This window comes from Drosophila yakuba, chromosome 3R (genome assembly GCF_016746365.2).
Source record: "Drosophila yakuba strain Tai18E2 chromosome 3R, Prin_Dyak_Tai18E2_2.1, whole genome shotgun sequence".
Lineage (NCBI taxonomy): Eukaryota > Metazoa > Arthropoda > Insecta > Diptera > Drosophilidae > Drosophila > Drosophila yakuba.
The window spans coordinates 22,668,350-22,695,603 of NC_052530.2; the positions used below are offsets into that span (position 1 = coordinate 22,668,350).

A 27,254-nucleotide genomic window follows, 5' to 3' on the forward strand; every position below is an offset into this window, starting at 1 on the left:
ATTAGTAGGCATTCAGGGGTAAAAGGGGCAGCTCCACTTACAAGTATCGGTCGTGTCCTGCTCCTCATTCATCTGCGTATCGTTGTACGAAGCGTTGGAGTCCTCGGAATCGCTGCCCTGCGCCAGGTTCACATCGTATGCCGGCTGAATGGGGAGCGAGTTAACTCCGGAGGGAATGCCCATGCCCAGGGCTTCAATGGCTCCCATGGCGTTGGGTAGCACCTTTGGCACTGCGAATCCCGCGCAACCAGCTCCACGATCGGGCTGCGTGTCCGAGAGCAAGTGGCCGATGGTGTCCTCGATGTTGCGCGTTGTGGTCGGCGTCAACGTGGGCGTCGTCAGCGTTAGAACACTCTGAACGGTCTCAAAGCTGCCGAGCTGCAAGATCAGAACAATTGGATAATAAGTAAATAATTCTATATTGAATGCAACTTTGATTACTCTTGGATTACTATAAACACCAAGCCCATGACCACAAAACCCTGCACAGTGCCATATGAGTGAATATCACGCATACGCAGTGTTGCCCGCAAAGATTTAAAGGATGTTTGGGGAATATGTTATTCCTATCACATGAGTAATTCGTTAGGTTCAGTAACCAGCCGACATCAAAAGCGATTTCTAAGTCTGTAAGACCACTTGCTTATCCGTACATTTCTGGGAATTAGCGAACGTGTTGTTTTGGCCAAACAAAAAGCGAAGAGAGCCAAAGAGAGGCGGCCAATCCATCACTTTGTTTATACTTGCCCACCCCTTTGTTGTTCCGCATTTGTTCTATTTTCGGCGATGAATAAGTACGCACACCGCTTGCCAATTGTTTCGCGCCCAAATCTATCTATCTATCTATCTATCCTAGTCTCGACCAGAATCGGAAGCATCATCGATCTGTGGTACCTGCTGTAGGAAAAGCTCGTTGGCGAGGAAAGTGGCTATCTCACTGGCGTCCATTGCGAAGTTGTCGTTGTTGTTGTTGTCGCTGCCAGCAGCGGCAGATGTTGCAGTTGTGCTCGTTGTTGCAGCTGCAGTGGCTGCTGCGGTTGCTGCTGCAGTAACTGCTGCGGTGTTGCATGTTGCTGCTGTTGTCGCGGCGAGTTGCGACTGGCCAGGGGATTCAGTCCAGCCGGAGGCGGAGGATTGCGACTCAGGAGGGTAATGTTGCTGCTGCTGATAGTAATTAATGGCCATGCAATTGTTGTTGTACTCCTGTTGCTGCTGCTGCTGGTTGAAAAAATTCTGCATTTGACAGACGGCGGCCATGGCAGCCGCATTGTTGCTGTTGTGACTGCCGCTACTTCCAGCGTAGGCGCTACTAGCAACATGGCCATAATTGTTGCTGCTGCTGCTGCGCAGTGGAAAAGCATTGTGGGCAATCGATTGCGGTTGCTGGTAGGCTGGCTGCGTGGGCAGTTGCCGTTGCTGATGACGCAACTGTTGCTGCGGCGCTGGCAGCTGCTGATGCTGCTGCTGCTGCTGCTGCTGCTGCAGATGCAGATGTTGCTGATGCTGTTGCTGTTGCTGCTGTTGTTGCTGCTGCAGATGCTGCTGCTGGGCAAAGTGCAGCGATTGGTGGTGGTAGTAGGGATGGTAGCACGCATTGTGCGCCCTACCGTTGAGATTTTTCATCATTTGTTCGCTGCTTATCAATCTAATTCTAAATATTAAGTATACGCACTCGCGTTGCGTATACGCACAGTTGGGCGGCTGACTAGTATTCGTTATGGGTCCTTAGCCTAGCTAAGCTAACACAACAAGTGGGACAACAATGATATATGTGTGCTGTATTCAAAATCAACAAAAACAATTCTATATGCTAGCTATACGCGTATATGTACAAATTGGGACTTTGTATCCCGAAAGTTTCGAAAGTTCCCTAACAATGTGGTGATGATCCTTTTAATGTCTTTCTTATTCCATTCGATTGGATGCTCCTGTGCTTGTTGTTGCTGTTCTTGTTGTTGTCGCAGTGTTGATCTAGTTGTTCTAGTTGTTCTAGTTGCTTAGAAATTCGTTCGTTTTTGGCTTATAGCTTGTTAAATAGCTTTTTATATTTCGTTTGCCTTCTGCGTTGGCTCTTCTTTCAAATAAAAAAAAAAGGTTCGCTGGCTGCGAGCCGTGAGCAGATTTCGTTGGTTCGATATTCGTGGTTCCATTCGATTGCTCAGTTCTTGAAGTGCTGGCTCTCCGGCGGTCTCAGCCGCTTAACGATAAGCGTTTGCTGATTTCGCAAAGGATTGAAACGCACATGCCGCTCGGCGAAAGCGCTCATAATCAACGCAATGTATCGTAAGTGTGCGCGGTCCAAAATCTAATGACACGTGTCCCCCCCACCAACGTGCTGGTGAGTAATCCAAATTTGATTATATAATTATAGAGATATATATTTATGCGAATTTGCGGATTTGAGTGGGACTCGAGCCTTGAGCTAGTTCAATTAATGCTGCATTTGTTTTGGGGCGTTTGTTTTTTTGAAATTCCTCGGCCATGGGCAACGCCTCTCACAGTTATGCCTCCCTTTTCGCTTTTATTTCTGGGTTTGGCTATATATAATTATACGTCGGCATATATATTTCGATCCACGCGCTTGCAGTCGAGAAATGTGCGTCGTTTTGCGTCTATATATCCTCTAGATTCGTTGTGGCTACTGTTTTCTTTTTTTTTTTTTTGGTTTTAGCTTCTGATTCGTTTTGGCAATGCACGCGCGCGTCTGAAAAACCGAAAACCAAACGACAATTGCAATTTTCCAAATTTATTTTCGTTTCGTTGTTTGAGTGGCGCGTTTCGCGTTTCGATTCGAGGAAAAGCGCGCGCGCGTTCGCTTTTAATTGTTAGATATTTTCTAAACTTCGATGGTTCGTTGTTCGTTTGCGACTGAATCGCATCAGAATCTCCGGCGAGCGAAATTGGCAACGATCGCGATCGAGAGATCTCTGCGGATAAATATACATATAAATGTACTTGTGTATCATATGTATATGCATTGTACGTATATATTTATACATCTTGAGAACTAGAGAACTAGAGAACCCGGAGAGCTGTCGTCTGCTGGGCGTGTGTTGTGCGAGCTGGCTGCTCAAATTAGAAGACAACCACTGGGAAATCAAATAATCCTAAACGCTGCCTGCTCTTAATTGAGCGGCTGCCCACACGACGACCACGCTCGCTTTTGCCACATTTATAGCGAAATAGAAATACATATAGTTAACTATAGTATAATGTGGTAGAAATGGTGTGTGTGTGTGTGTGTGAGTTAGTTCCGATTTGCCGAATTTACAGAGGCTCTTCTTCGCTTCCACGGAAAAGCCTTTCAGGCGCCCATAAATCAGGCCCAATGTTTTGGCCAAAACCGATGGTTCCGAGTAAACACAAGATACATATATGTACATATACATATATATATATTTGTCCAATACGACAGATGTCCCATGAACAGGTGTGTGCGTGTGGGGGACATCCATATTAACTAAGTTTTCAGTTCAGTTCAGACCCCCTGTCTCGCCACGAGCGTTTATTTCCGTCGCCAGCAAGTTGGCCAATACGCTAATTGCTGGCCTTTGTTGTGGGCTAAGAGCGAACATACTCGTACACTGGGCAAAGTAGTTTGAACTTTTAGTTTCTTATAAGTACCTACATAAATTGCAAAGTAGCAACGCATGTTTTCTCTCTGTGCAGCGAGCTGTGCGGCTTGTGTGCTTATTTATTTGGCGATCTTATCGCAGCCGCGTTTCCCAATCCCCAATCTCAAATCCCAAAGGCCGTTCCCTTATTGACAGCAAACAATCGATTTTATTCTTTGTGATATATTTACTTTATATTTCGTATGCGCAGTTTACTTTCAACTCGGCCGCCCTGAGTTTAAAACACCTTTGTTGTTCGAGTTACTTTCGTTTTAACCCACTTTTTCCCCGACAAGCAAATGTGCCTTTTGAACTTGTCCCTCGCGCACATGAACCGCATTTAGTCGATGATGAATCAGTCAATTTAGGTAATGTTCGCCCATGTACGTATGCAAAGCAAGTGATCATATTCTATATGATCAACCAACCACTGGCAATCAAGAGCCGCGAATTGAATTGTCTAAATTGAAGCCAGCCAACTCGGTTGCCCATCTCGATTCTCTCTTATCGGACGGCGGAACGGGGCACCGAGTTCACATCTGGGGGTCAATTATGAACCAAATGAAACCAGCAGCGAACATCGAACAGCCCGCCGTGATGAGCAGAAAAATAAAAAAAAACACTGACGTAGCCAGCTTTTTTAGCACCAAATTGCTGACTAACACACGCGACTGCTGCAAATTTGATCGCCAAACCAAACCAAACCAAACTAAAGTGACCCCTAAAGTTGGTCTCAATATTCTTGAGAACTTGAACTTCAACAAAACAATAGTCTCAAAAGTTTGTTTTGAATATTCTTGAGAACTTGAACTTCAACATAGCTATAATCTCAAAAGTTTGTTTTGAATATTCTTAAGAACTTGAACTTCAACATAGCTATAATCTCAGGAGTTGGTTTCAATATTCTTGAGAACTTCAGCATATCAATAATCTCAAAAGTTGATTTCAATATCCTGAGAACTGGAACTTCAACATGACCATAATCTCAAAACCTGAAATATATTTCAAGTGTTATATTTCCAAATAAAAACACTCTTTCCCTGAAGTGGAACTTATCAATTGCCTGCAAATCCGCACTGCCACTCTGATTAGCCCATCAACTTTGACCTTGGCTCTGATTAGTTCAAAATCGCATTCGGCGAAATTCAGTGTTTGTGGCGGAGTGACGAGGGGAGTGACGTGGAGGTGCAACAAGTTGAGTGGCGAAGAAATTCTCGGGCCCGAGACTTTGCCTTCTGCTTTCAGCTGACGTGTTGGGCTATTTTTAGGCCAATTTTAGCCTGACAATGACGTAATGACGGCACAGAAAAAAACTTGGCATCATCAAAGGCAAAAACAAGCACGGAGACAAAACGAAAACAGCGACGACAATTTGCATTGTTTATACTCGTATCAAAGTGGCTAATAGGCGTTTTGGAGCGGCTAAAACAAAGGCTAAGGCTAACAGAGCGCGTTAGCATAGGCCGTCGGTTTTGGCCAAATGTTAACTAAATGTTGGCAACTCAAAGCCCGTGTTTCGCTTTTGTTTCAACGCTTTAGTTGCGGCTGCTGCTGCCGATTTTTGCTGCTGTGGCATAAATTTGTTGGCAAGCTTGTTAAATAACAAAATGCGAAATAATACAGAAATTGCATGCCGAAGGTCGCCGCTTGTTTAGTTAGAAATGCGCATAATTATCCGATCCGAGCAAAATAATACAAAATAATGCAATTTTGATTTTGATTTTCAATCGGCCAAGACTGCTAAGACTGAGTAAACTGCAGCTCAGCATTGTTTGCTCAAAGTTGCAGCAATGTCACTGCGAAACTGCAAGTTAAAGAGACTTGAAGTTGACAAGTTCAAGTGCGGCGTCTTCGGCTTGTTGCAAAATGCACTAAGACAATTGTTAATGAACTACCATATAAAAAAATGAAAAAAATTGAAAAAAAAAATAAAAAAAATTTGTTGTAAACACAGTTATTAGAAATTAGAAATTTAATTACGAACTCAACGAGGTATAAAACTCCAAATTGGAGCAATATTTCGAATGTTATGATCAAAATACTGATATTTATAATCGTAAAAGCGGAGAAAATCGATTTTCGGCAATAATGCAAAATCATAATAAAAAAATTAGATATTTTTGAATAATTCCAACTAAATTAATTTATTTGCCTACAAAACAGCTGTATATTCAGTGACTTAGCTAGTTACTTTACATTCCTCTCACATTTAGCCCTGATTTTATTTTCGGTGCACCGCCAACTTTGTAAGTGCAACTGGCAATCGCACTTCCCTTGACGATAAGCATAATTCCAGATATGAACCTTTGCCAGAGACTCGGCTCTCGGTATGAATTGCACATGAATGCAAATTCTGCGAATAAAACAATTAACGCAAGGAGGGGCGGCAATCATATTTGCTGTTTTATTTCATTTCATTTATATTCGTATTATTTTGCTGATTTTTTTTTTTTTGTATTTTATTTTAGCTTGCTGCTGCTGCTGCTGGCAAAGGAGAACGTGACCGCAATGCCCAAGCGAAATGGCCGATTGCCGTGTAGTGTTGACTTCGCTAAGTGCCGCCTGTCGGATGTCTGGTGTCTGCAGTCTGCGGTCTCAGTTGATTTCGGTATTCGGCTGATAAAGCCCCATTTCCCCCACTAACAACCCCACCCCCCAACGCGGCTCTAAAGAATTTTGGAGTGGCCCAGAGTCAACGGCCGGCGAAAAGAGTCGACAAAAGTCGACAGAAGTCGCATCCACACAAATTGCCGGCCTTTTTTAGGCACGCAAAACAAAAACACAGAGGGGCCCCCTTATATAACCAACATTTATGCAAAGTACAAATATATATTTGCATATATATATACACAGATATATGTTAAGTAGATATGTGCATGAACAGAAAGCAGCGCCGTCATTAAAATCACTTGACGTTTGTCCATTTACGGAACGCCCACACGACCCGAAATTGAATTAAAGTTTAACATTTTCGCTGGCTGCCCCAGCGCGGCCATAATTCAAAATTTTGCCAAAAAGCGCAAAAGCGCAAATGCAAAAGCAAAAGCAGCGAAGAAATAAATTTACAGGACTCGAATTCCGCCGGCTCTGAGTTCGGTGTCAAATTAATCAGACTTTTGTTCCGAGGGCGTGGACAAGGGAAGAAGCAAATTTGCCAGAGATATATTAAACAAGAAATAAAATAAAAAAAAGGGGGGAAAACGACGCAGAAAGAGTGAAAATATTTATGTTCTGCCTGTTAAGCAGGGCAATGAACCGAGTTCTTATTTGTACTCTGTATTATTTATCATCTACCTGGGCTGACTGACTGACTGGCTGGCCACTTAATCGATAGCACACTTGCCAATGCACTCGGCTCGTTGAGATGGCTTAATTAGGCCGATTTGGCCAACTAAAGTGGACACTCGATACATATGGACGCCGCAAGCGTGCAGCTAATAAAATGACGCGACAAAATGGTCTGGGAATAATTTATTTAAATGCATTTCGGCGCGACAGCGAAAAGCGGGGAAGCCCCTGAAAATGGGCGAATTTATGGCGGAGTTTGCATTCGAGGAAATGGCAAACAAGCGACGCGACTTTCAGGCGCCAGCAAGGACAACAGCCAGCAAAAAGCACAAAAGCGCAGAAAGGAAAGGAAAGGACGAACTGCAAGCTAGACAAAAATGGAAGGAGAGAAGACAGCAGTAAAAGTTGTTTTCACTTTCCATTCCACGGGCACGGGCTTTTGGGTTTTCCTTCGCCTTTTGGCTTAGCCAATTCCGAGAAGGACATGACCGCAGCCATCAAACGCCCAGGACATTTGCCAGCACGAAATTACCGATGGCAGCAAAAACTAAAAAAAAATAAAAAAAAGGAAAAACACTGGTAAAAGAGACAGTCCGCGGCAAAGGACTCCTTCAATTACAGGACAACTGCTCTCTGCAATCGCTGTGTCCTGTCAAATTATCTGCAGCAAACTTTGCTGGCAGCTGAAATAAATAGAAGAAGCTGAAGACGGGGCTGCCAAACTGCATTTGATGGCGCTGAGAAGAAAACCCAATTAAATTGACTGGAAATGCAATTAAGTGCGCAGACACATTTAATGCTTAATTCGAACCTAATTGAATGCACTCCAGTTGCACGCTCCACCAGCATGACGAAGATCGCCCTGCAGTTGGCTCCACTGTAGTTGGCCAAAAAAATATGTGCGTTTTTAGGCCAGTTCTAGGGGGCTGTGGGCAGCTGTAGACAAAGGAAAGTTATTGTCTGCCCTCGAAAGCAGCGCCCTCAAGTGATTTCTTTCATGTCACTGCTCAAACTCAAACTTAAACCCAAACCCAAACTCAAACTTAAGCCCAAGTCCAAACCAATCGAAGTCGCCCACATGTAAGCAGCCGAAAAACAATTGCGAAAGTCCACGTAAACCCCCTCGAAAAAGCACAAACACATTGCCTCAAGAGCGCACCATATACGGCCATTCAGTTAATTAAAAGAAAGTTGGACTTTGCCACAGCTGTGTGGATAATAATGTGGGGATAATAATGTGGGCCGCTGCATGTTACATGTAGTGTTTTAATGGAACCATTTGGGGCTAAGCAAGTGTTTGACTTGCAGCCCGTCACTTTGAACCGCTCCAATTGCAAGATATACTTGTATATATATATGAGATTATTATGAAAAAAAAAAACACACACATCTGTCCCGCCATAGAAGTCGAGTATCAAGTGTCACGCGAGTGTGTTTGAGGTTCACGAGTCAAAGGGTCACACCATCGGACCCTCGTTCACTTTCTACCATTAAATTAAGTCCCCGTCTTTCTCGCGGCGGAAAGTGAAAAATAATATTGTATGCACAGAACTTGATAAATTGTCACGAAAATCGCACGTGTGCGATATCAGCGAGTGGCGCCGGCTGTTCCATGTGCCATGTTTCATGGAGAAACAGCATTTACCACCAAAACCAGGCCCAAAAACCCAAAACCAAGCCCAAAACCCAGACGCAATCGTCGAAAAACCAGACCGGATCACTCGACTGTGAAGTGCAGTGGGCAACAAAAAATGGGCAAAAAACGGGTAAATATGGCTAAAACACAGCAGACAAAACTGCAAGAAGCCGACTTTAAGCCGGAAAATGTTAACTGTTAATGGTGGCATGAAATCGCAACGTGATTCGCCGTTGAGGGTGATTTTTGGCAATAACTTTTCAGCTTTTTCTGCGCCAGGGTGCAGGGTGCACTTGATTTAATGAATTTGCACACGCAAAAATTAATAAATTGACTAAAAAACAAATCCCAGAGGAATATGCCAACTGAAGTTGATTAGGCATTGCATTTTAGGCGCCTAGAACTCAAATATTTCCAATAAAACATAAAACACACACATTTCATAATCAGTCACGTAGCACTCGAGACAAAATATAATGATTTTCAATAATTACGAAACCAATGATGGATGTGCCCATACAACCACCCCAAAAACCAAAAAAACACTTGCCACAGCCAACAATAATTCGCTTATCGCGAGCAAGGAATAAAACAATTCATTTTCGAGTAATGAGCGCAAATCGGGCGATCGGGGAAATAGGAATTGGTGGAAAGGTCTTATCGCAAGGCAAACACAATATAACACCATATACATACGTAGAATGCTTTGAAAAAGCATTGGAAAAAGGGGATCTCCGGCTTCCAAGAACCCAATTGGCAACGATAACGCCCATATAAATGTACATACATACGCACTATGTACACTCGCATATGTGTATCAGTTACTACTGCGCTCAGGGGAATTCTAGAAATTTCATGGCAAACACCGATAACGCTGGCATTTTAACCAGGCCGAAAAAGGGCGGGACCCTACTAACATATTTGGCATAGGCGTAGGCCTGAAAATACGGCACATTTCTTACCACTTTTGGCAGCGGCGACAGCGGCATGTTGAACAAGTACTCATCGTTGAAGATGTTGTAACTGTCCAGCGTCATCTTGTCGTAGATCAGTAGGTCTTCCGTTTTGACTGTTTTTTATTTTCTTTTTGTTTAGAAGCGAAGGTGTTTTTTTTGAATATATTTGATTCGCTTTTGTGGCCGCACAAAAGTCTATAAAGTGACTCAAGCGATTTCTGGCGAAATTCGCCTTTGTATTTCGCACACCGAAGCACTGGCACAAAAGTATCTGTATCGCAGGCTAAATGTATCTGTATCTGTATCTGTAGCTGTAGCTGTTGCTGTGTTCCGCGAGTGGCGCGCGATCGTGCGAATTATTTGTTATTGGCGCTGTCTGTTTTCAATATTTCCTAGAATACCCGGTCTGTTTTTGTTGAATTCTCATGCTGAGTCGCACACACTTCAGAACTTTTCACGTATTTTGCACGACTTCAGCTTCAAATGGCGAACGAAATTCACTATCACTCTATTCCCGAAGCGTTTGGCTCGGCCAACTTGTTTAGACTAAATGCGTCATCGCCGTTGGCTCGCTTTTTATTCGAAAAACCCAGTGCGGCCGAATGAGTGTTTTTTATCGCACTCAAAGAGCGCAACGAGCGAGTGAATCGAATGAGTGAGTTAAAAGCTCGTTGGCTTTGGCATTTCCTGAGCAAAAACGATACAAATAAACTGAATAGTGCTCACAGAGCTAATGTATCTCTTGGGTTAAACCCGCTGCTCGCTGCTTTTTGGTTGACTTTTTGAGATGATTTTTTTTTTATTATTTTGGGGAAGGGGGGCTCTCACGTGCCCAGTTTTTCTTTGACTACGCTTTTTGTTTACCCGATTCTTGGGCCCCCCCGCCCGATTGGCGATGCCATAGCCGTTTATCTTATCGCCCCGGCCAGACAATTTAGTTATGACATAAGCAACTAAATTTAAAGACCCCGGTAAACCCCACCGAATGCAGCACCGCCATCGCCATCAAATGAATGGTGCGCCTTTGTGACTTTGGCTGGCTTCTCTTATCGGGGAATAGCTTTCCGAAATGGGTCGCCATAGCCCGCCGATCCGATGTCGCCGCCGTAGGCTCAGGTGGCTCCGCTCGCCGGTCTCCACTTCCACCAACCATTTTCCATTCCATTCCATTCGAATCTATTCGATACGATTCGATTCGATTCGATTCTCCGGCTGCAGGTGTTGTTTCTAGGCATTTATCTATTGATATGCCAGCTTTCAATAAATATTGATGGGGCCCCATCGTCCGACGGCCATGTAAAAAAAAAAGGCCACAATGACCTTGCGTCGCCACTTACATGAGAAACCCAAGCCGAAATCGAAACCCCCTTGTAAAGCAGTCAGTGAGTGGGTTGGGTAGAGGGTTGCGGAAAGTGGTGCACCCAAATGTGGGTCATGTGACACTGGACATTTGTGGGCTCTGCTCTACTTACCTGCAACGAGAGAAGAAATTCACAGTCAATTAGTATTCAGGATCAGGCGGCTGACTGGCTAAGAGCTACGAAACATAAACCTACGGAAACTAATGCCTGGCTTGATAAGAAACCAAAGCAAATTCCTCAAATCAGAAGCTGGATATCCAGTGGCACTTATTTTAACATTACTGATTAAGTTACCTAATCTCAATGATTCAGAATCCGGGAAAACACACGCCTAACATAGTATAGATTGTTAGAAAATTTCTCCCGATAAACTATCGCAACTTGGTAGTTTTTTACAGAGTTGTGCTTAAGGAGGCCTACTATAAAGGCGCTTAGTTATTTTAATATGCTGAAATGCTGGGTTTTTACTCCTCATTTGGGCAACATAAAGTCCAAAAATTTATGTCAGAGAGTGGCAAAAATAATTTCATTTGGAGCGCGATAAACCGGAACAGTAGCCTTCGCAGGAAGTACTTTTCGCAATCTTGACGTCACAAAAAAAAACCGACTGACTTGATAAGGTTTTAGCTTCCAGTTCCTGATAACCGACACTTCCACTCGGAAGCCAAAGAGCGGATTCTGGTAGCCCATAATCACGTATCTATCTTTGGACAGGAAGTCGGACCTTAGAGTTCCCAATAATTTGGCAGACACAACGAATAACAAATCAAATAATGAATAATGAGCGATTCTGCCGAATGCGTTGGGCATTTTATGATAAGGGCACGTATCTGCAAGGCGTTTACATCAGGGGCTTAAAATAAAGTTATCATTGCGTATTGTTTTCCTTTTGGCCGATAAGAAAATCCACGGCGATAACACTTGCAGTTCCGTAGCATGATCAAAACTTCCGGTGATGATGATGGGGGTCTGTGGACTGGCTCCGATTTCGATTCCGATTTCAACTTCGGCGTACAGAGTGTCGTAGGCTCCTCCATCAAGATAAGATTGAACAATGGACTGGGCAACAAAGAAATCATATCTACCTATGACAAATGCCAGGAAAAACAGACCACACCAGCGCACATTTAGAATGTATGGTTTTCGTATCTGGGGCTACGATTTACCAATGTTTATGGTGTAAACAGAAACCCGAGTTGGCAATTGCGTTGTGATTAATTTTTATAACTCCAAAGTGCCTTTTGCTCCAATTACGTGGAAAGTAAACTGTATTATGGTTGGGCTTATAAAGCGACATTCTAGCTGATGGCCATTGGGATTGGTAGCCACCCAATATTAGGAACTCCTTGTATATAGACATGTGGATATAAGAAGGCTGTTTAACTATAGCTGTTATATCTTTTGAACTTTTATACATAAGTAAACTGACTTTTTGCACTCAACTCGATTAAGTAAATTCCCCAAGAGTAATTCGTTTAAATTCCAGTGCCTAAGAGCGTAGAAAGATGATCACCCATCTGAAGAACTGGCCGCGTCTGCTGAACCGCTTCGTTCTGCAACTGAAGAACGCCCGCCACTCCATCCACCAGTTCACCCACCTGGCCGGCCGCCTCCAGCGTCCACCTAAATCCGGCAAATCCTCGCGGGATCCCTACCTCGTCACGGCGGTGCAGGGAAGATCCAAGAAGCCGCGATATCCGGGAGAGCGGGCCAATCAACGGTTCGGGGAGGACAGCTGGTTCGTCAGCTCTACGCCGCTGGCCGAGGTGATGGGCGTGGCCGACGGCGTGGGCGGGTGGCGGGATGTGGGCGTGGATGCGGGTCGCTTTGCCAAGGAGCTAATGACCTGCTGTTCCGGGCAGACGCAGCGCTCGGGCTTCGATGGACGCAGTGCCCGAAATTTGCTTATCGCCGGCTTCCAGGAGTTGACCCACCGGGAGCAGCCTGTTGTGGGAAGTAGCACTGCCTGCCTGGCGACAATGCATCGGAGGGACTGCATCCTGTACACCGCCAATCTGGGGGACAGTGGCTTCTTGGTGGTGCGAAACGGACGGGTGTTGCATCGCTCCGTGGAGCAAACGCACGACTTCAACACGCCCTATCAGCTGACAGTGCCGCCGGCGGATCGGCAGGACTGCTACTACTGCGACAAGCCGGAAATGGCCGTGTCCACGAGGCACTCCTTGCTGCCGGGCGACCTGGTGCTCCTGGCCACCGATGGCTTGTTCGACAACATGCCCGAGAGCATGTTGCTCAAGATATTGAATGGTTTGAAGGAGCGTGGGGAGCGGGATCTGCTGCAGGGCGCCAGCCAGGTGGTGGAGAAGGCCAGGGAACTGTCCTTGAATGCCACTTTCCAGTCGCCCTTCGCCATCAAGGCCAGGCAACACAATGTTCCCTACTCCGGCGGTGGAAAACCCGATGACATCACCCTAATCCTGGCCAGCGTCGAGGTGCCAAGAGCCTAGTCATGTCAGCAGTCATTCTGTCGCCAGCAAGTGTCTCCGGCAAATATTAGTCCATGTCCATCAGAGGTCGGCGATGAAAACCCAAATATACTTTGTTTATAAAGATATAGGCCTTCATATATATGTACTTCAACTGGCGAAAACGCCGATTAAAAATATCCGATTTTTTACGAACATTTTTTTCTTAGACTTTTTGATAAAAAATAATCCTTTTTTTTCAATACCAGTAAAAATAGTTGTCCAAATGTGGAATGCCATACCTCGTTGAATTCGTAACAAAATTCCCTATCGATCCATGTACATACATTGAAATGCTACTTTTTTGCCATTTTTCGCAAATTTTGATGATGGTACCCCTTATCGAAAATGCGAAAATTTGTCAAATTTGTTTTTTTCAAATACCGAAAAAGTAGGGAAAGACATAGTTAGCTATGTTCATTAGCAGCACAAAACAGTCTTTATTTTAGCTGTGCGGCCATTTTTGGCCAGGTTATGGCCAAAACGCCGATTAAAAATATCAGATTTTTTACAAAATTAGTTTTTTTGATTTTTTGATAAAAAATAATCAGTTTTTTTTCGATAGCAAAGAAATTAGTTGTCCAAAAGTAGAATGTCATACCTCGTTGAATTGGTAACAAAATTCCCTATCCACTGTGCTCAAAAAGGGAAAATGTATTTTTTTGCAATTTTTTCGCAAATTATAAACCTACATTTCCCTGTGATCCTTTGATAATTTTAACTTCTTAAGTTTTCGATACGCATCAAAATATTACGCATACGCAGTGTTGCCTGCAGCGATCTTGACTTTCATTGATTTATTTGTATGTATATTCCCCCTAATCAAAAGTCGTGATATCATCGCAATATTAAACAAAATAATTAAAAAGTAACTATTTAATCGGTTAATTGAGGCGTACAACAGGTAACACTAGTATTGACTTATTATGCATTCAACCATTGTGAAATTCCGTAATTGCTTTTCTACTATCGCGACCGCAGCTGTACTATATATTTTTGTTTATAAAGTCGCCGATTCGTGTGTATATAGATGTCTATATATGTGTTCGTTCATTCAGCAAACGCGATTATGAATGGACGGGCAGCGGTGGAAAAAAGCTACAACCGATTCCACACAAACACACATCACCTCGCAGTGCGGATGACTCATCGCCGTTTTAACCAGAATTCGTGCGTTTTTGTTTTGCTGTTTTCCATTTTGGCCCACTTGGTACTTGCTGTGGTGTGGGAGAGAGGGACGTGCCACGGCCTAGGGCTCTGCAGCTCCACACTTGGCACCCACTTGCCAGCCGAATGCCAGCCGCAGTCACCAGAACTCGTTTCACTCGCACTCAGAGTTTCACTCACTTGAGTCGAATCGAAACGAATCGAATGAGTGCTCTGCAAGCTGGTGGATTCAGCTTGAAGAGAGGAAGCCAGGCAAAATCAGGCAATATCAGGCGATGCGAGGCTATGGCATGGTTATGGTTGTGGTGCTGGAAATCCCAATGCAGCATTGCGAAATTCCCCCCGAGCATAAGAGTTTCGATAAAAGACAAGGAGGATCCAACTCGACTAGGGAATACCTCGGCGAAGTTGAGCGCGAAATATTATAGGTTATCAGCAAAATGATAACCTTAACAATCGAATTATTTACTAAGCGGGAACTAAGTAGCTAGTAATTACTAGTAATTTTCTCTCTCACAATCGATTTCCTATCGCACTTTCTAGATAGTAAATAGAAAATATTAAAAGCCTTTGAAATATAGATGTATGTATATGCTTTGAGCTAAAATTTAACGACCTAATGGATGCATTTGTCAACTGCGCCCTGAACCCAGCATACCCCATATATTTCAGTTGCACTTCAAGGAGTTGACACAATCTGGGGAGTGCTGTGTGTGCGTCGTTGCTCGGGCGTTAGTTGCCGATAATTTCCTTGGGGCTTATCTGCTCTTCCCCGTTTCGCACTTTTCAACGCCATGGCGAATCGGAAACGATGGCGATGCTGCAGTCCCTCCGTCGACGATCCCCTACAGGCCCTCCTGACTTCTCCTGACTCCTCCTGACTCCTCGTGGCATTCCAGCGCCCGATGCTGCGCCTCTTCTCGGAATTCCACACTGGATGACGCGGCACAAAGTGCATTTGGGTAGCCGGGGAACACAGGATCGTGTTAATCTTTCACCGGCGAGTCCATTTTCAGCCACACTCCACACTGCACTCCGTTCCAGATGTGCTCCAATTCCGGCGGGCAATCCGGCCAATTCCACACCCATTTCCCAATCCCATTCGGCGGCATGTGCCATTTCCGCCGGCTTTTCGCCTGGAATTAGTTGTTTCGCCGACGTATAACTTAATTAGGGGAATAGAGGGTATTATTCTCTGGCAGTTACCATTAAGTAGTGGCGCCTCCTGCCACATTTTTCCATTCTGGCTAAGCCATCTCCTTGAGAGAGTTTAATAAACCCACGAAAACAGTAGCGTGGTCAAAAATGTATGAGAGGGGATACATTTTCATTAACCCTTATTAATATCTTAATTAATAAATTTGTATTATACTAATGTATTTACACTAGTCATCCAGATTAAGGCCTGTAATCACTTTAGCCGCTATCTCTCTCAATTTCGGATGAAAACGTGACTCGTAATTTGCGTGGTGTCTATATGCAAGAGATAAGCGATATCAGTGCCCCATCTATCGCGCATCGAATCAGTTGTACCCCTTACCCAACCAATCCCCCTGCAAACAGCGCTCCTGATAAACGTATTTATTTCTCCTTCTTTTGCCTCCCATGACGGCACCATTTTGATTCCGAGAAAATCGAAAGCTAGTGCGAAAACACGCACCTTTTGACATTTTCCTTTGGCTGTTTCCATATTTCTACCAGCTCGTTAGTTGGAAATGCTCAAGTAAGTGATGACATAATGCTCGGTTTTTAGTTTTCGTGGGGAAATAGCCTTGGGTATTGAAAAGCGATCGCTTTTCTCCTTCCCCCAACTTGTGACGTCATTGCGCAGAGCGACCGTGTTGACCAAATTTGGCTCTCAAATGAAACGCGGCTCGAAACCGGCTCCTCTGCTTCAAAGTTGATTTTTTCAAAGGCCCCAACTTATGCTAAGTTGAAGCCATTGACGTCACGAGATAATTTCATTAGCGTAGCGCCAAAATGCACAAGCTAAACGGTCGTTTAAGTGCAGATAGCAATATATCTTCCGGAGCGGTGATTTTCCCCAATGGAAATGGCAAATCTAGAGAAAGAACAAAGGCTAGAAGCTTCGCAGATCTGGATAACCTATATAGTCCTAGTGGAGAGCTGATAAGAAAATGCTAGCTCACCATATAAGCAATATTAGTCAACAGCATTTGTAACTTTACTTATGTTGAATAAGATTCTTGTTATGTAAATAAGCAACTAACCAGCTGGCTTTTATAAGTACATATATAGACTTATCAATGACCCATCTAATAAACTACATCGCTACTTTTCAAGAGGGGAAGTTAACAATAAAGCCCATATTGAACTGACTGAACATTTTCCAGTTTACGCTGAGCAGTTGGAGTTATATTTACCCACTCTTATCAGTTCTGGTAAGGTGTATTACAAATTTCCCCAGAAACCCACTTATTCTAAGGCCAAAAGTCAATCAAAGAACTCGTTTGAGGGTAACAAGTGCTTAGTAGCGAAATTACAAGTGCACACTGTTATCTACACCATCTATTTATATGGATTATAATCTATGAACGTGCACTGAGTTTACGAAATCCCCTGATATTTTCCTGGAACAATCGAAAGCCATAATAATAATAAAGACAAATAAGAAATAAGAAATAAGAAATGAGAAATCGAGTGCGAGGACAGGCAAAGGCAAAGGCAAAGGCGAAATGTCGTAAAAGTTTCGCCATAAAAAACGTAGGAGCAGAACGCAAAGTCGAGGCATCGAAGCCGAAATTACAACAAGACAAGAACAATAATAATTAATTGTTTGTTTTGTTGCGTTGTGTTGTGATGTGTTGGGATATGTGTGCATTTATTTATTTATTCGCTGGCTAAGTGAGCACGCTGATGTCGATGGCAACAAAGGCGGCGGCCAAGGCATTGGCAATTTTATATTTATTTATTTTTAGTTGATGCGCACATTAAATCGGCAATTTCTGCTGGATATCCGATCGTGATTATAAAGTGCTAAAAAACGAATTATTCGAACGAGAGTGGGTACAGTTGGGGTCGAAACGAAAGTAAACTTTGGCAGTTAACTTAAAATTTGATTATTTCAACACCAATACTACAAAAAATCAAATAGAATTCCTACCAAGATATGCAACAATTAAGTTTTTAACTGAAAAGAACACGTGATCTTTTGTTTAACTTTTTTCTTTTCTTAACCCATCATACCTACAGTGATCCCTAGCGTGTGTTTTGCAATTAATAAAACCCTATTCTCTTGACCCCAAGTGTGCAAGCATAAAAATCCGTAAAAAGGTTATCTCCGAGGAGAGTTCGCAGCTCGTTAGCCGATTTGCTCGTGACTTTTAATGCGTTTGCTTTTAATGCATGGAATATTTATGTAGCACGCTGCATGTTTTATGCAGCGCAATGCGAAAAAGGCAATTTGTGTTGTTCAAGTGCACAGCACCATATTCAGTTGTATATACTCGCTGCAAAATACAGTGAACACCCCTCGCACCAACCCCATCCTGATCGACACATCGCCATCCCCATCCCCCATCCCCCATCCCCATCTCCATCGCATCTCAAACATTTCGACGCGTGAGTCGCTTGACATTCTAAGTGGAATACCAGCGAGATATCAAGGGGGAGATTCGAGGTATTCAGGGGAAGAAGGTGAAGAAGGGGGGTGAGGCGTAGCATCTGAGTGCCACTTGACCTTGGCATTGGATTTAATTCTATGGCGAAACTGCAGCATAATTTCGAGTGTCAGCCGAATGGGAAATTGTGGTGGAAAGATATAGGAGGCGGTAAGCATGCATGTCGCTTGTCAAGTCTGGTATTAGCCGAGGGATTTGTGTGGCGAACAGAAGACAAGTCTATTTTGGTATTCAAGATTTCCCTTTTGAATTCTTAAGGCAGATGAAAGGGCACTTGAGTGGTAGGCAACATTGCTTATATGATCAAATATTTATGTCCATCTGAGGATATGAACAGTAAGTTTACATCTAAAACAAAACATATCTTTCAAAATAAACTTCATGCCAAAGTACGATACATATTTCAGATAAATATGCTATCGAGTATTTCATAGATTGCCGCAGTCCCAAGTGGAATCCAATTAGAAACGGAAGCGAAAGCCTTGACCTCCGAACGGTTTCTTGGCTTATTGGCCACATTGCAGCAATATGAAATTGGCGATGCACGTGTTGCGAACGAGAATCGAGCAGAAATAAAGACCGCACCTACGCCAAAAAAAGAAACAGATGCAGGGTGCAAATATCTCTCAGATACGAGATACATGGGGGATGGTGAAGGGGGAGGGGAATATCCGAAATCCAAACGATCCAAAATAGAGAGATAGTAGAAAAATAGAAAAACAAATGCAAAGAGGGCAACCTTGGCTGCGACTACGAATCAAGTGCAACGAGGGAATGCACAATAACCCACTCACTCGCTCGCTCGCTCTCTCTCCCACACACGATGCCTCTCTCGCATGCGATAAAAGTATCTGTGTGAGCTGCTCGCGCTCTCAGGCTCTCTGTATCCCGCTCTCTCTGTCTCTCTCTTCCATTTAACTGGCTTGTGTGCGTGAGAGAGCGACACAGAGTGACAGCGCGAAACAACAACAAAAGTGTAAATTGAAATTCCAAAGATGTCGACAAAGTAAATACGAAATAAAAACCCAAAACGAGACAGCGGCAACAATAACAATGGAAAGCTACAACAAAATGCGCACCACACAATTCGGCGAATAATCATAATAAAAAAAAGGCAGACGAGTATACGACATAGCAACAACAAAAAACAAAAAAGTTCAATATATTTTTTAAACAAGTTTCCAGACCCGTATGTGTGCCGTTTTCTATATGTTTTCGTTTCGCCTCACAGACAAAGTCGGCCCTAGCATTCAGCAGCTTTCTGTGAGAAATGTTGAGATTCAGATCCAAAAACCGGGGGGAGTACGGAATTATTGCGTTCTATGCAGTACCAGTTTGTACCGCCCGACCGTACCTATCCGCTGCTATCCCACTTCCTCTTCACTGATCCAAGTGAACGGCAATAAAAGCAGATGGTAACGAAGCAGAAAATACCCTTTCAGTGTCCGGGTTCAAACATAAACCATCTCAACTTTTTTACAAACTTCAGCTTCTCTGTTCTTACCAATCTGCTATGGAACTACAAGGCCCTATCTCTTCCAGCCTTATCTTTGGCTTATTGGTCAGGTTTCTCTAAATTATCTTAGCATATCTCGGAGTTACGTAGGCTGATGTGCCCTATAAGAAAGTTTACTTCTGGAGTGGCCACGGAACTATGTTAATGCAGTTCCACTTGTGGATTCTTCCAGTTGGCTGCGAAGTAAACCCGTTTGCCAGCTGATAATACCCGCGTATGTAGGGTACACAAATAGAGTATCGCACTTACGATAAGATTGCGCGTCGGTGTTGCTATTTTCGTTGTCGCCGTCGATATCGCAGCGCTCAGATCAGCGGGCAGAAAGTCCAGCTCCTCCTCCTCCTCCACCGCCTGGTTCTCCTGATCCTCCCGGTCATCCTCCTCCATCCTGAGCCTGTCCTGTTCCGCCGGATCCGGATCCTCGGGCTTTGCGATGGCGGGCTTTTTCGTTGTGCGCTCCACTTTGACTTTCATTGTTGCTGCTCTCCACTTGGCGATTATAAACAAAACTTACATGTGCAGCTGGCACACTCGCACACAATCACACACCAGCACACACACACACACACACTCTCTTTTCGCCTTTTTGGCCTTTTCCAGTCGATTCTGTAGATTAAAGTCGGGCGAACCACGCCCCGTACCACGCACCGTTGTTTATCGAACTTTGAACGACTTTAGGTTGAATATTTCGTAATTATCCACGGATTTCTGTCGCTCTCCCGGAAAAAAGCGTTGCTGTATTGCGAATATCACGATGTCTTGCAATTTTTAGACGGTTTGTTGGGAATGTTCTGGCTTTGCACTTGTGAAAGTGTTAAACAATCAAGTGTAACAACAACAAGTTGGCTGGATTTGCTTCGGGGGGCGGGGGTTCTTTGTCTCGCTCCAACCAACGTGGCTCGCGGCGCGTGCGAGCGGGAGAGCTCTAGTGGGGGGGTGGGTGTTGGGTGGCACTGACAGGGGACAGAGAGAGACAGAGAGAGTGGCGCGAGCGAGAGCGAGAGTGAGAGGGAGACGGCCGCGTGGCTTTCCGCTGCCGTTTGCTGCAGTCGCGTTTCAATAAGTTGCCTTAACAAAAAGCGAAAAATAACTGAACAACTGGCAACTGGCGACGGCAAAAGACCGACCGACCGCTCGCTCCATTCCGCTGCCTCTGCCTCTGCCTCTCCTCTCTCTTTCCCTCTGCAGCGAACAGACGGGTGACGTCTTGGCCATTGCCTCGCACACACACGCGCACACACACAAGCGCAGCGAGCGGCCCACACAGATACACGCACACCAGCGGGAAGCCTGGAAATTCAAGTTGCGTAGATGCCAGGGATGCAGAAGATACCGAAGCAATCGGAACCAGTTGCAGAGCTGGGATTGCAGAGCTAGAGATACTTTAGCATTTCACTATTATCACAATAATAATTAAAAAAGTATCATTGATAAGTTGTTGAAAAGTATGCAATACAAAATGTTACATGTTTTATTTCGTTGCCTACTTTTATTTAAAAATTCTACTTGATTATTTGTGAATTTATTACTTTTAACTTTTATTAAATATTTTAAGTGTATTTATTTGGGAAATGCTTTCTCGGAACTGTTAACTCCCTGCTAAATTGAAATCATTTTACATGCAACTCACTTGACTTAATTTCGTTTCAATAATGCCAATTAACACGTTGAATTTTAAATTCCACACTTCCGTTAGCCGTCACGGAATTTCACACATCCCAAAAATATCTCCTTGACCACCGCAAAAGCAATCCAAAACAATTGGTAATCAGAAAAATCCATAAAGCCGCCAAAAACCGCATGGAAAAACCCGGCTGAACGATTTTCGTATGCTCCGCATGAAACTCGCGGCCCTGACGAATATGGGTGTGAAGCAGAGACAACACAATAACTGTCAGAATGATGCGGCGAAAAGGGGAGAGCCAAAGAGAGCGCGATAGAGGAACCAATCTCACAGATACAGATACAAGTTGAATGTCGGGCAGTTATCGCATGCGATATTTGATTCAGCGAGAGAGTGGCTCGATTTCGAGTGCGATTCACTTTCCACTCAGCTCAATGTGAATGCACTCAAAGTGGCAATTTGGCGCGCAGCTCGTTTGTTGACATTTTCCACTTGAAGATACGTTTTTGTTTTGGTTTCTCCATTCTCTCTCGTTGCCTCACTCCCTCCCCCCTCCGCAAAACGACCACTCAAGAGAGCGGACCAGTTGCCCGGGCACATGTTGGATTTGGTTGGTTTTGAATCCGATTTGTGTGTTATGTATGCCAAAGTGGCGCGGCACGCATCGCCACTCTGAAATGGATGACGGCGATGACTCATCGGGGTTTTACCCACGGATACATGGGCATAAATACCAATACAGCGGCATCTGGAGAAACTGAGAAATTGCCGTGGGCCGCCCGCAATCCACAGATATTCAGAGACTTTCAGGGGCTCAGATATGCGGACAGGTTACCTGTGTATATTCCCCTTCCATTTACGATTCCAACGCCAATTGGCGCCCAATGCAAGTGCCACACGCCGAATAATCCAGTTGAATTTACACAAATCTGGAGAAATCGGAGCTTTAATATTATCATATTCTTTTCAGATCTGTTTTTTGATGTTTTAAAATGATGTTTCAAAATATGGTGAAATAAGGCAATTGATTAAAGTTTCTTCTTTTGCTTTTGTCATATTATTATTTCAAGCTGGGAAACCCATTCAAGGTTTTCTCCCAGTGCAGACATTTGCCGATTGAGGTCAGTTAATGAGTGCGAGTATCTGCGAGATGCATTTGGGCGCGTGCTAAATGCTAAATGTGTCTATTAGCCCGAAGAAATGCGCCGCACACGCATTAATATCCGTTTCCATTTCCATTCCCATTCAGAATTCGAATCCGCGTCCGAGTGCGATGCGCTGCCCATTAGGTGAGGTGTCCAGGTAGCCGAAATGTTTTGTGGCCATTAGCTGGGCGGGCAGTGAGACTGGAACTTCGACTGGGACTTCGACTGAGACTCCTTTCACAGCACGAGCCCGATAAGCCATGTCTGAGTGCCTGGCGACGCCCTAGCACTTCCCAATCCACAATTCCCGATTCTGGACTCCAAACGAGGGATATATGTACACATGTACGAGTATCAAGGCTGGGGGTTGAATGCCTTTTTCTTGATGCTAATGTGGCTGTAATTTGCCAGGCGACTTCACGGGGGCAACTCCGATTAGGTTACCATTCTAGCTCATATTTTATGGGGCAGGAATTCGCTGGAAGTGCCGATCAAAATCGGAAGCGGAAACTATTTAAAATATGTACAGCTTATCACTAGAGCGAGTCACAGACTAAAGGAACGACACGATTAGTGTATTTTAGTTTTTATTTTATTTTAAAGGAACTAATAAGCAAAAATGAGAGACAGCGAATTGTAGTACAATGTAGTACAAAGAATCGTGAGAAACTTGAACAGAACATTGTTGTTGCATTGCGTATTATATCAGGGATATAATTTAATATTTGAAAATACATACTTTTTAATTTTTTTTTTACAGAGTATTTATTTTAAGACCTGTATAAATAAGTTCAAGTGTCAAACACGTGCAGCAAACATTTGTTTTCCCAATCAATTTAGATTTACTCTGAACTCGATTCAGTGTTTGCATCTCAAAGATTAAATTACATTATAATTATATGTATATTTCACTTCAAGTGCTTGACTGCCGTTCAATTTATTTAAGTCCACACAACTTGAGTGCATACTTAATTATTTACTTGGCGATATGATCGCTTGAATAATGTTTACATTGATTAAAGTTTCGATCACGTCATGGAGCGACGTCATCGATTCGCCAATAAGTCACTCAGTTCCCAGAAAACTGTTTATATTTCTTGGTATCGAATGAATAAGCCAAGAAAGTTACAGGTTTTCGAAAACAATCGGGGATTTAATGTTCGAATAGGGATCTATATAAGGTATTAATCATATTCAGAGCTATTTCCGCTTCAACAAAAGTGCACGTGCAATTTCAAATGAAAAGTGCTTGTTTTTTTTGCACTTTTTGCAGTGGATGTAAGGCAACTTCAAGGCCAAACACTTTCCCAGCCATCGATAGAAAAATAAATCCCAAAACAATCGCGCTGCAAATCCAAGAGACCTTCACTCAAAAACAGCTGATTATTGGGTCTGCTAATGGGTTTAAAGTGGGGAGGCGGCGGGGCGTGGCTGTTAGCCAACTAGCTGCAGCTTAAATGATTAAGAAAACTTAATGAGTTTGTTGTAGAACCGTTTTGCAGCCAGAAACGAGGCAGAAACAAATCGAGCGACGCTCATTAAAAAATTAAGCATACGGAATAATAACAGATATGGCAACAATAAAACCTAAACGACTGCAAATTAAAGTTGTTAATTTCGAGCGCTTAATTGTTTTTGTAATAATTAATAACAACAAAACAGAGAGGCCACAAATTGCCCCACACACACATAAAAAGCCAACAATACAAGTTCAAGGTCTAAAATCAACATAAAACTTTCCATTTCCAAAGGGCTTAATGTCGTCTTAAGAGTTTCCCAAGCACTTAAGACTTTCATAGCATATATTTTCTTGGAAATCGATAAAACAAATACAAGCATAAAAGTTTTAGAATGGCTTATCTTTATAAATTACCCTATTTCAAGGGTAAATATTATAGAAATAAAACGATTTCCGTATACGATTCTGTTGAAACAGGAGTGTTGTTAATGTGAATGATTTGATATACTATTTCCCAGTTTTTCTGATTTTTTAGGTGAAGTGAATTCCCCATAGTTTTATATATCCGTTTTCAGATCCATACAGTTAAAGCAATATCTAATCAAAACCCGCAACCTAATGATTCAGCACCCGCTGGAGAATCTCGCTGGCATCTTGCTGATAGTTTGATTGTTTGATTGCCCTGATTGATAAGCAACCGTATGACCCATAGGCAAATAGCAAGCCTAACCAATGCGAATCGATTTGGCCTAGTCATGGCAACTCCCCACAAGGTGGCCCACACCGAGGTCCGCAGATAAGTGGCGAGAATCAGCCCGTTTCCGAAACCCAAGCCCACACACATGGTACTCTACAAGTGTGTACTGTGAATGTGGTCTGGAGTGTTCGGCTGATGGCATTTCCGTTCGACGTTTTCGCTTTCCAGCTGAGTGTGTGCTTTTTCTCTTTCAGCCATGCGGACTCGTGGACTCGGGGCTGTTTACGGTGCTAGCACTTCCTGGCCAGCGGTTCGTGACTATGTCGTTGGCTTCTTATCTGGAGGAAGGTGCTCCGGATCGGCTTACGGCGTGCGTTCGCTGTCACCGTGCTCAGGTTGTTGTTCAGGTTGTCGTATTCCCGGCTAGAAGGTCTGCTGGCCTCTGATTGTGTATTTCAGAGGCAGAAGCGTAGACTTTCCGTCGCGACACGGACACATGTGGGCATGCATCACCGCCGTATTTTTACCCCATGACGCTATCAGGTGCGGGGACTCTAGAGCGGCGACGATCGCCCAGATTAAACGACAAGCAAAGGGGTTTTCTGCCAAAAGATAATGCCCCTGTGACGGCAATCGCACAAAAAGTCACCCATGCCAGCTATCACTTTGCCTTGAATATATTCGAGTGGATTTACGGAGAGTAATGCCTACTACTTCCTAGCTAATAACAAAGGTAATTCCACGACTGATTTTGTTCAAAATAAAACAAACAGCTGTTGCAAATTAATTATAATGTGAAGCTAAAATCAACTTCGGAAATGCATACTGATCATATCATTTGCGATGTGCCTGCCTGCGTGACTTTAGCCACATAATTGTTATAATTGATCTGATTGCAGCAGCTTTAAATACACTTGAAACCCGTGAGGGCTAAAATTAAATGTCACCAACGAGAAGTTGCTGTAATGGGGTGAAAACAGGTCAACATCGCTTTCGAGAGGTTAAATAAACCCTTTTGTGATCGCTTAACTCTGTAACTGTCTGCTGGCTTAATTTAAATTTATTTAAATCGCCTCTATATATATTTGCAAATTACATATACGTATATATGGAGATCCAGTTTTTTATTTGTTCGCAGTTGAAACAAATTAAATTACGCGAAATGTATTTTTTATTGTTTGTTTTATTTACTTATCCCCTTATTTTGTGTGTATGTGTGTTCTTTTTATTTTGGGGAGTGGCTTTCCCACGCCACAGCGAGCAGTAAATATTTACTTCAGATAAAGTAAGTATGCGCGCTTAATTTTTGGGGAACGCTTCGCTCCACATGTCGTATGCGCGACGAAAGCTCAAAATCAAGTATACGCCCCCTTGCCGCCATTTTAACTAGTTTTCCCAGCTTTGAAATTCCCACTATCGCACACAACTAGGCCGCAATTAAAAACAATGCGAAAAACCAACGGAAACAAAAGCAAGTAAGACCTCAACTTGGGGCGAAGCGCCGCCCACCAAACCGCAAAACAAAAGCATCCACAAATCATGAGCTGTGGGATGAGGGAGATGGCCAATCATAATGCCGCCTTGTGTACTCGTAACTGTATGCTACACTGAGCGCAAATGGGATTACCGAGACTCTTTGCGAGTGTAATTTGAATGTCTCATCTATGCTCAGTAGCAGTTTCTCATATAACGCCTTTTTTGGAGTTCATCAAGAATCAGATTCCATATTACCCGCAAAAACAAGTCAAAGTTGTAGCGTAGGTATTAACTGTTCCACTTACTTGTCTGCTCATTTGAAGGGATGCATAATCCTGCCGCTGATGCTGCTGCTGCTGCTGCTGATGCGCCTGATGCTGCTGCTGCGCCTGGAGTTGCTGATGCGCTGCTGCTGCAACCACTGCTGCTGTTGTGGTGGTGGGCGCCAGGAATTGCTGCTGTTGCTGTTGCTGCTGCTGCTGGTGGCACTGGTAGAAGTGATTGCTGGATTGGGATGTTGTTGCGGGCACTAGATGCTGCTGATGTTGCGTGTAGTTGTTGTAATTGGGTTGCATGTACTGCGTTTGCTGCTGCTGCTGTTGCGTCAACTGCTGATTGTAATTGACATTCATGCTGTTATTGTTGTTAATGTGGCGCTGCTTGTTGCAATCGGTTATCCAGGAGGCGGCACGCAGTTGCTGCTGCTGCTGCAGCTGCAACATCGTGTTGTTGCTGCTGATATTCGCATTGTGCCCGTTTGCCCAAATATAATTATTATCGGGCGAATTGTGCTGCTGCTGTAGATGCTGCTGCTGCTGCTGCTGCTGATGTTGCTGCAGCAGTTGATGCTGCAGTTGCTGCTGCTGCTGCAGTGCGTTGTTGTTGTGCTGCATCTCGGTGGCCTTTAGTGCAATCATTCAACGGGCAACAAATTGTCAGTGTTTATCACAAGATGCTGCAATTTCCTGCTCTCCTTTGTTTGTTGGTTACTTTTGTTATTTTTGCGAATTTATTTTTGGCTTGATTTATCGCTGCTCGTGTTTTGTTTGCCGCACTTACTACATGTATTTTTAATTGTACGAAACTTAGTAACACGCTTTTGTTTGGCTATATATAATTTTTGGCAATTGGTTTGGATTGAGGGGTTTTGTTAAGTTAAGTATTATTAAGGCGTAATGCAGGCACTTT

General features: G+C 43.6%; 2 protein-coding genes across 5 annotated transcripts in view; one reads left to right on the forward strand and one right to left on the reverse strand.

The window, feature by feature from the left end:
* Positions 1-27,044, reverse strand: part of LOC6538005 (transcription factor kayak) — a 29,473-nt gene extending 2,429 nt beyond the window's left edge. Inside the window, exons 1-2 of one of the 4 annotated variants that reach the window (XM_015193118.3) lie at positions 26,372-27,044; positions 42-378 (exon numbers count right to left, since the gene is read on the reverse strand). In XM_015193118.3, coding sequence (XP_015048604.1) covers positions 42-378; positions 26,372-26,983 — 949 coding nt within the window. In that variant the 5' untranslated portion in view covers positions 26,984-27,044. Of the gene's footprint in view, positions 1-41; positions 379-894; positions 4,174-9,500; positions 10,055-19,914; positions 20,774-26,371 lie in introns of those variants that run through there. The other 3 variants (XM_015193119.2, XM_002098504.4, XM_015193120.2) reach the window with 3 other exon arrangements.
* Positions 12,243-13,430, forward strand: LOC6538006 (protein phosphatase PTC7 homolog fig). The gene has a single exon (XM_002098505.4). It carries the CDS (start codon positions 12,361-12,363, stop codon positions 13,321-13,323), a length of 963 nt encoding a protein of 320 aa, XP_002098541.1. The 5' UTR covers positions 12,243-12,360; the 3' UTR covers positions 13,324-13,430.
* Positions 27,045-27,254: the final 210 nt, after the last annotated feature.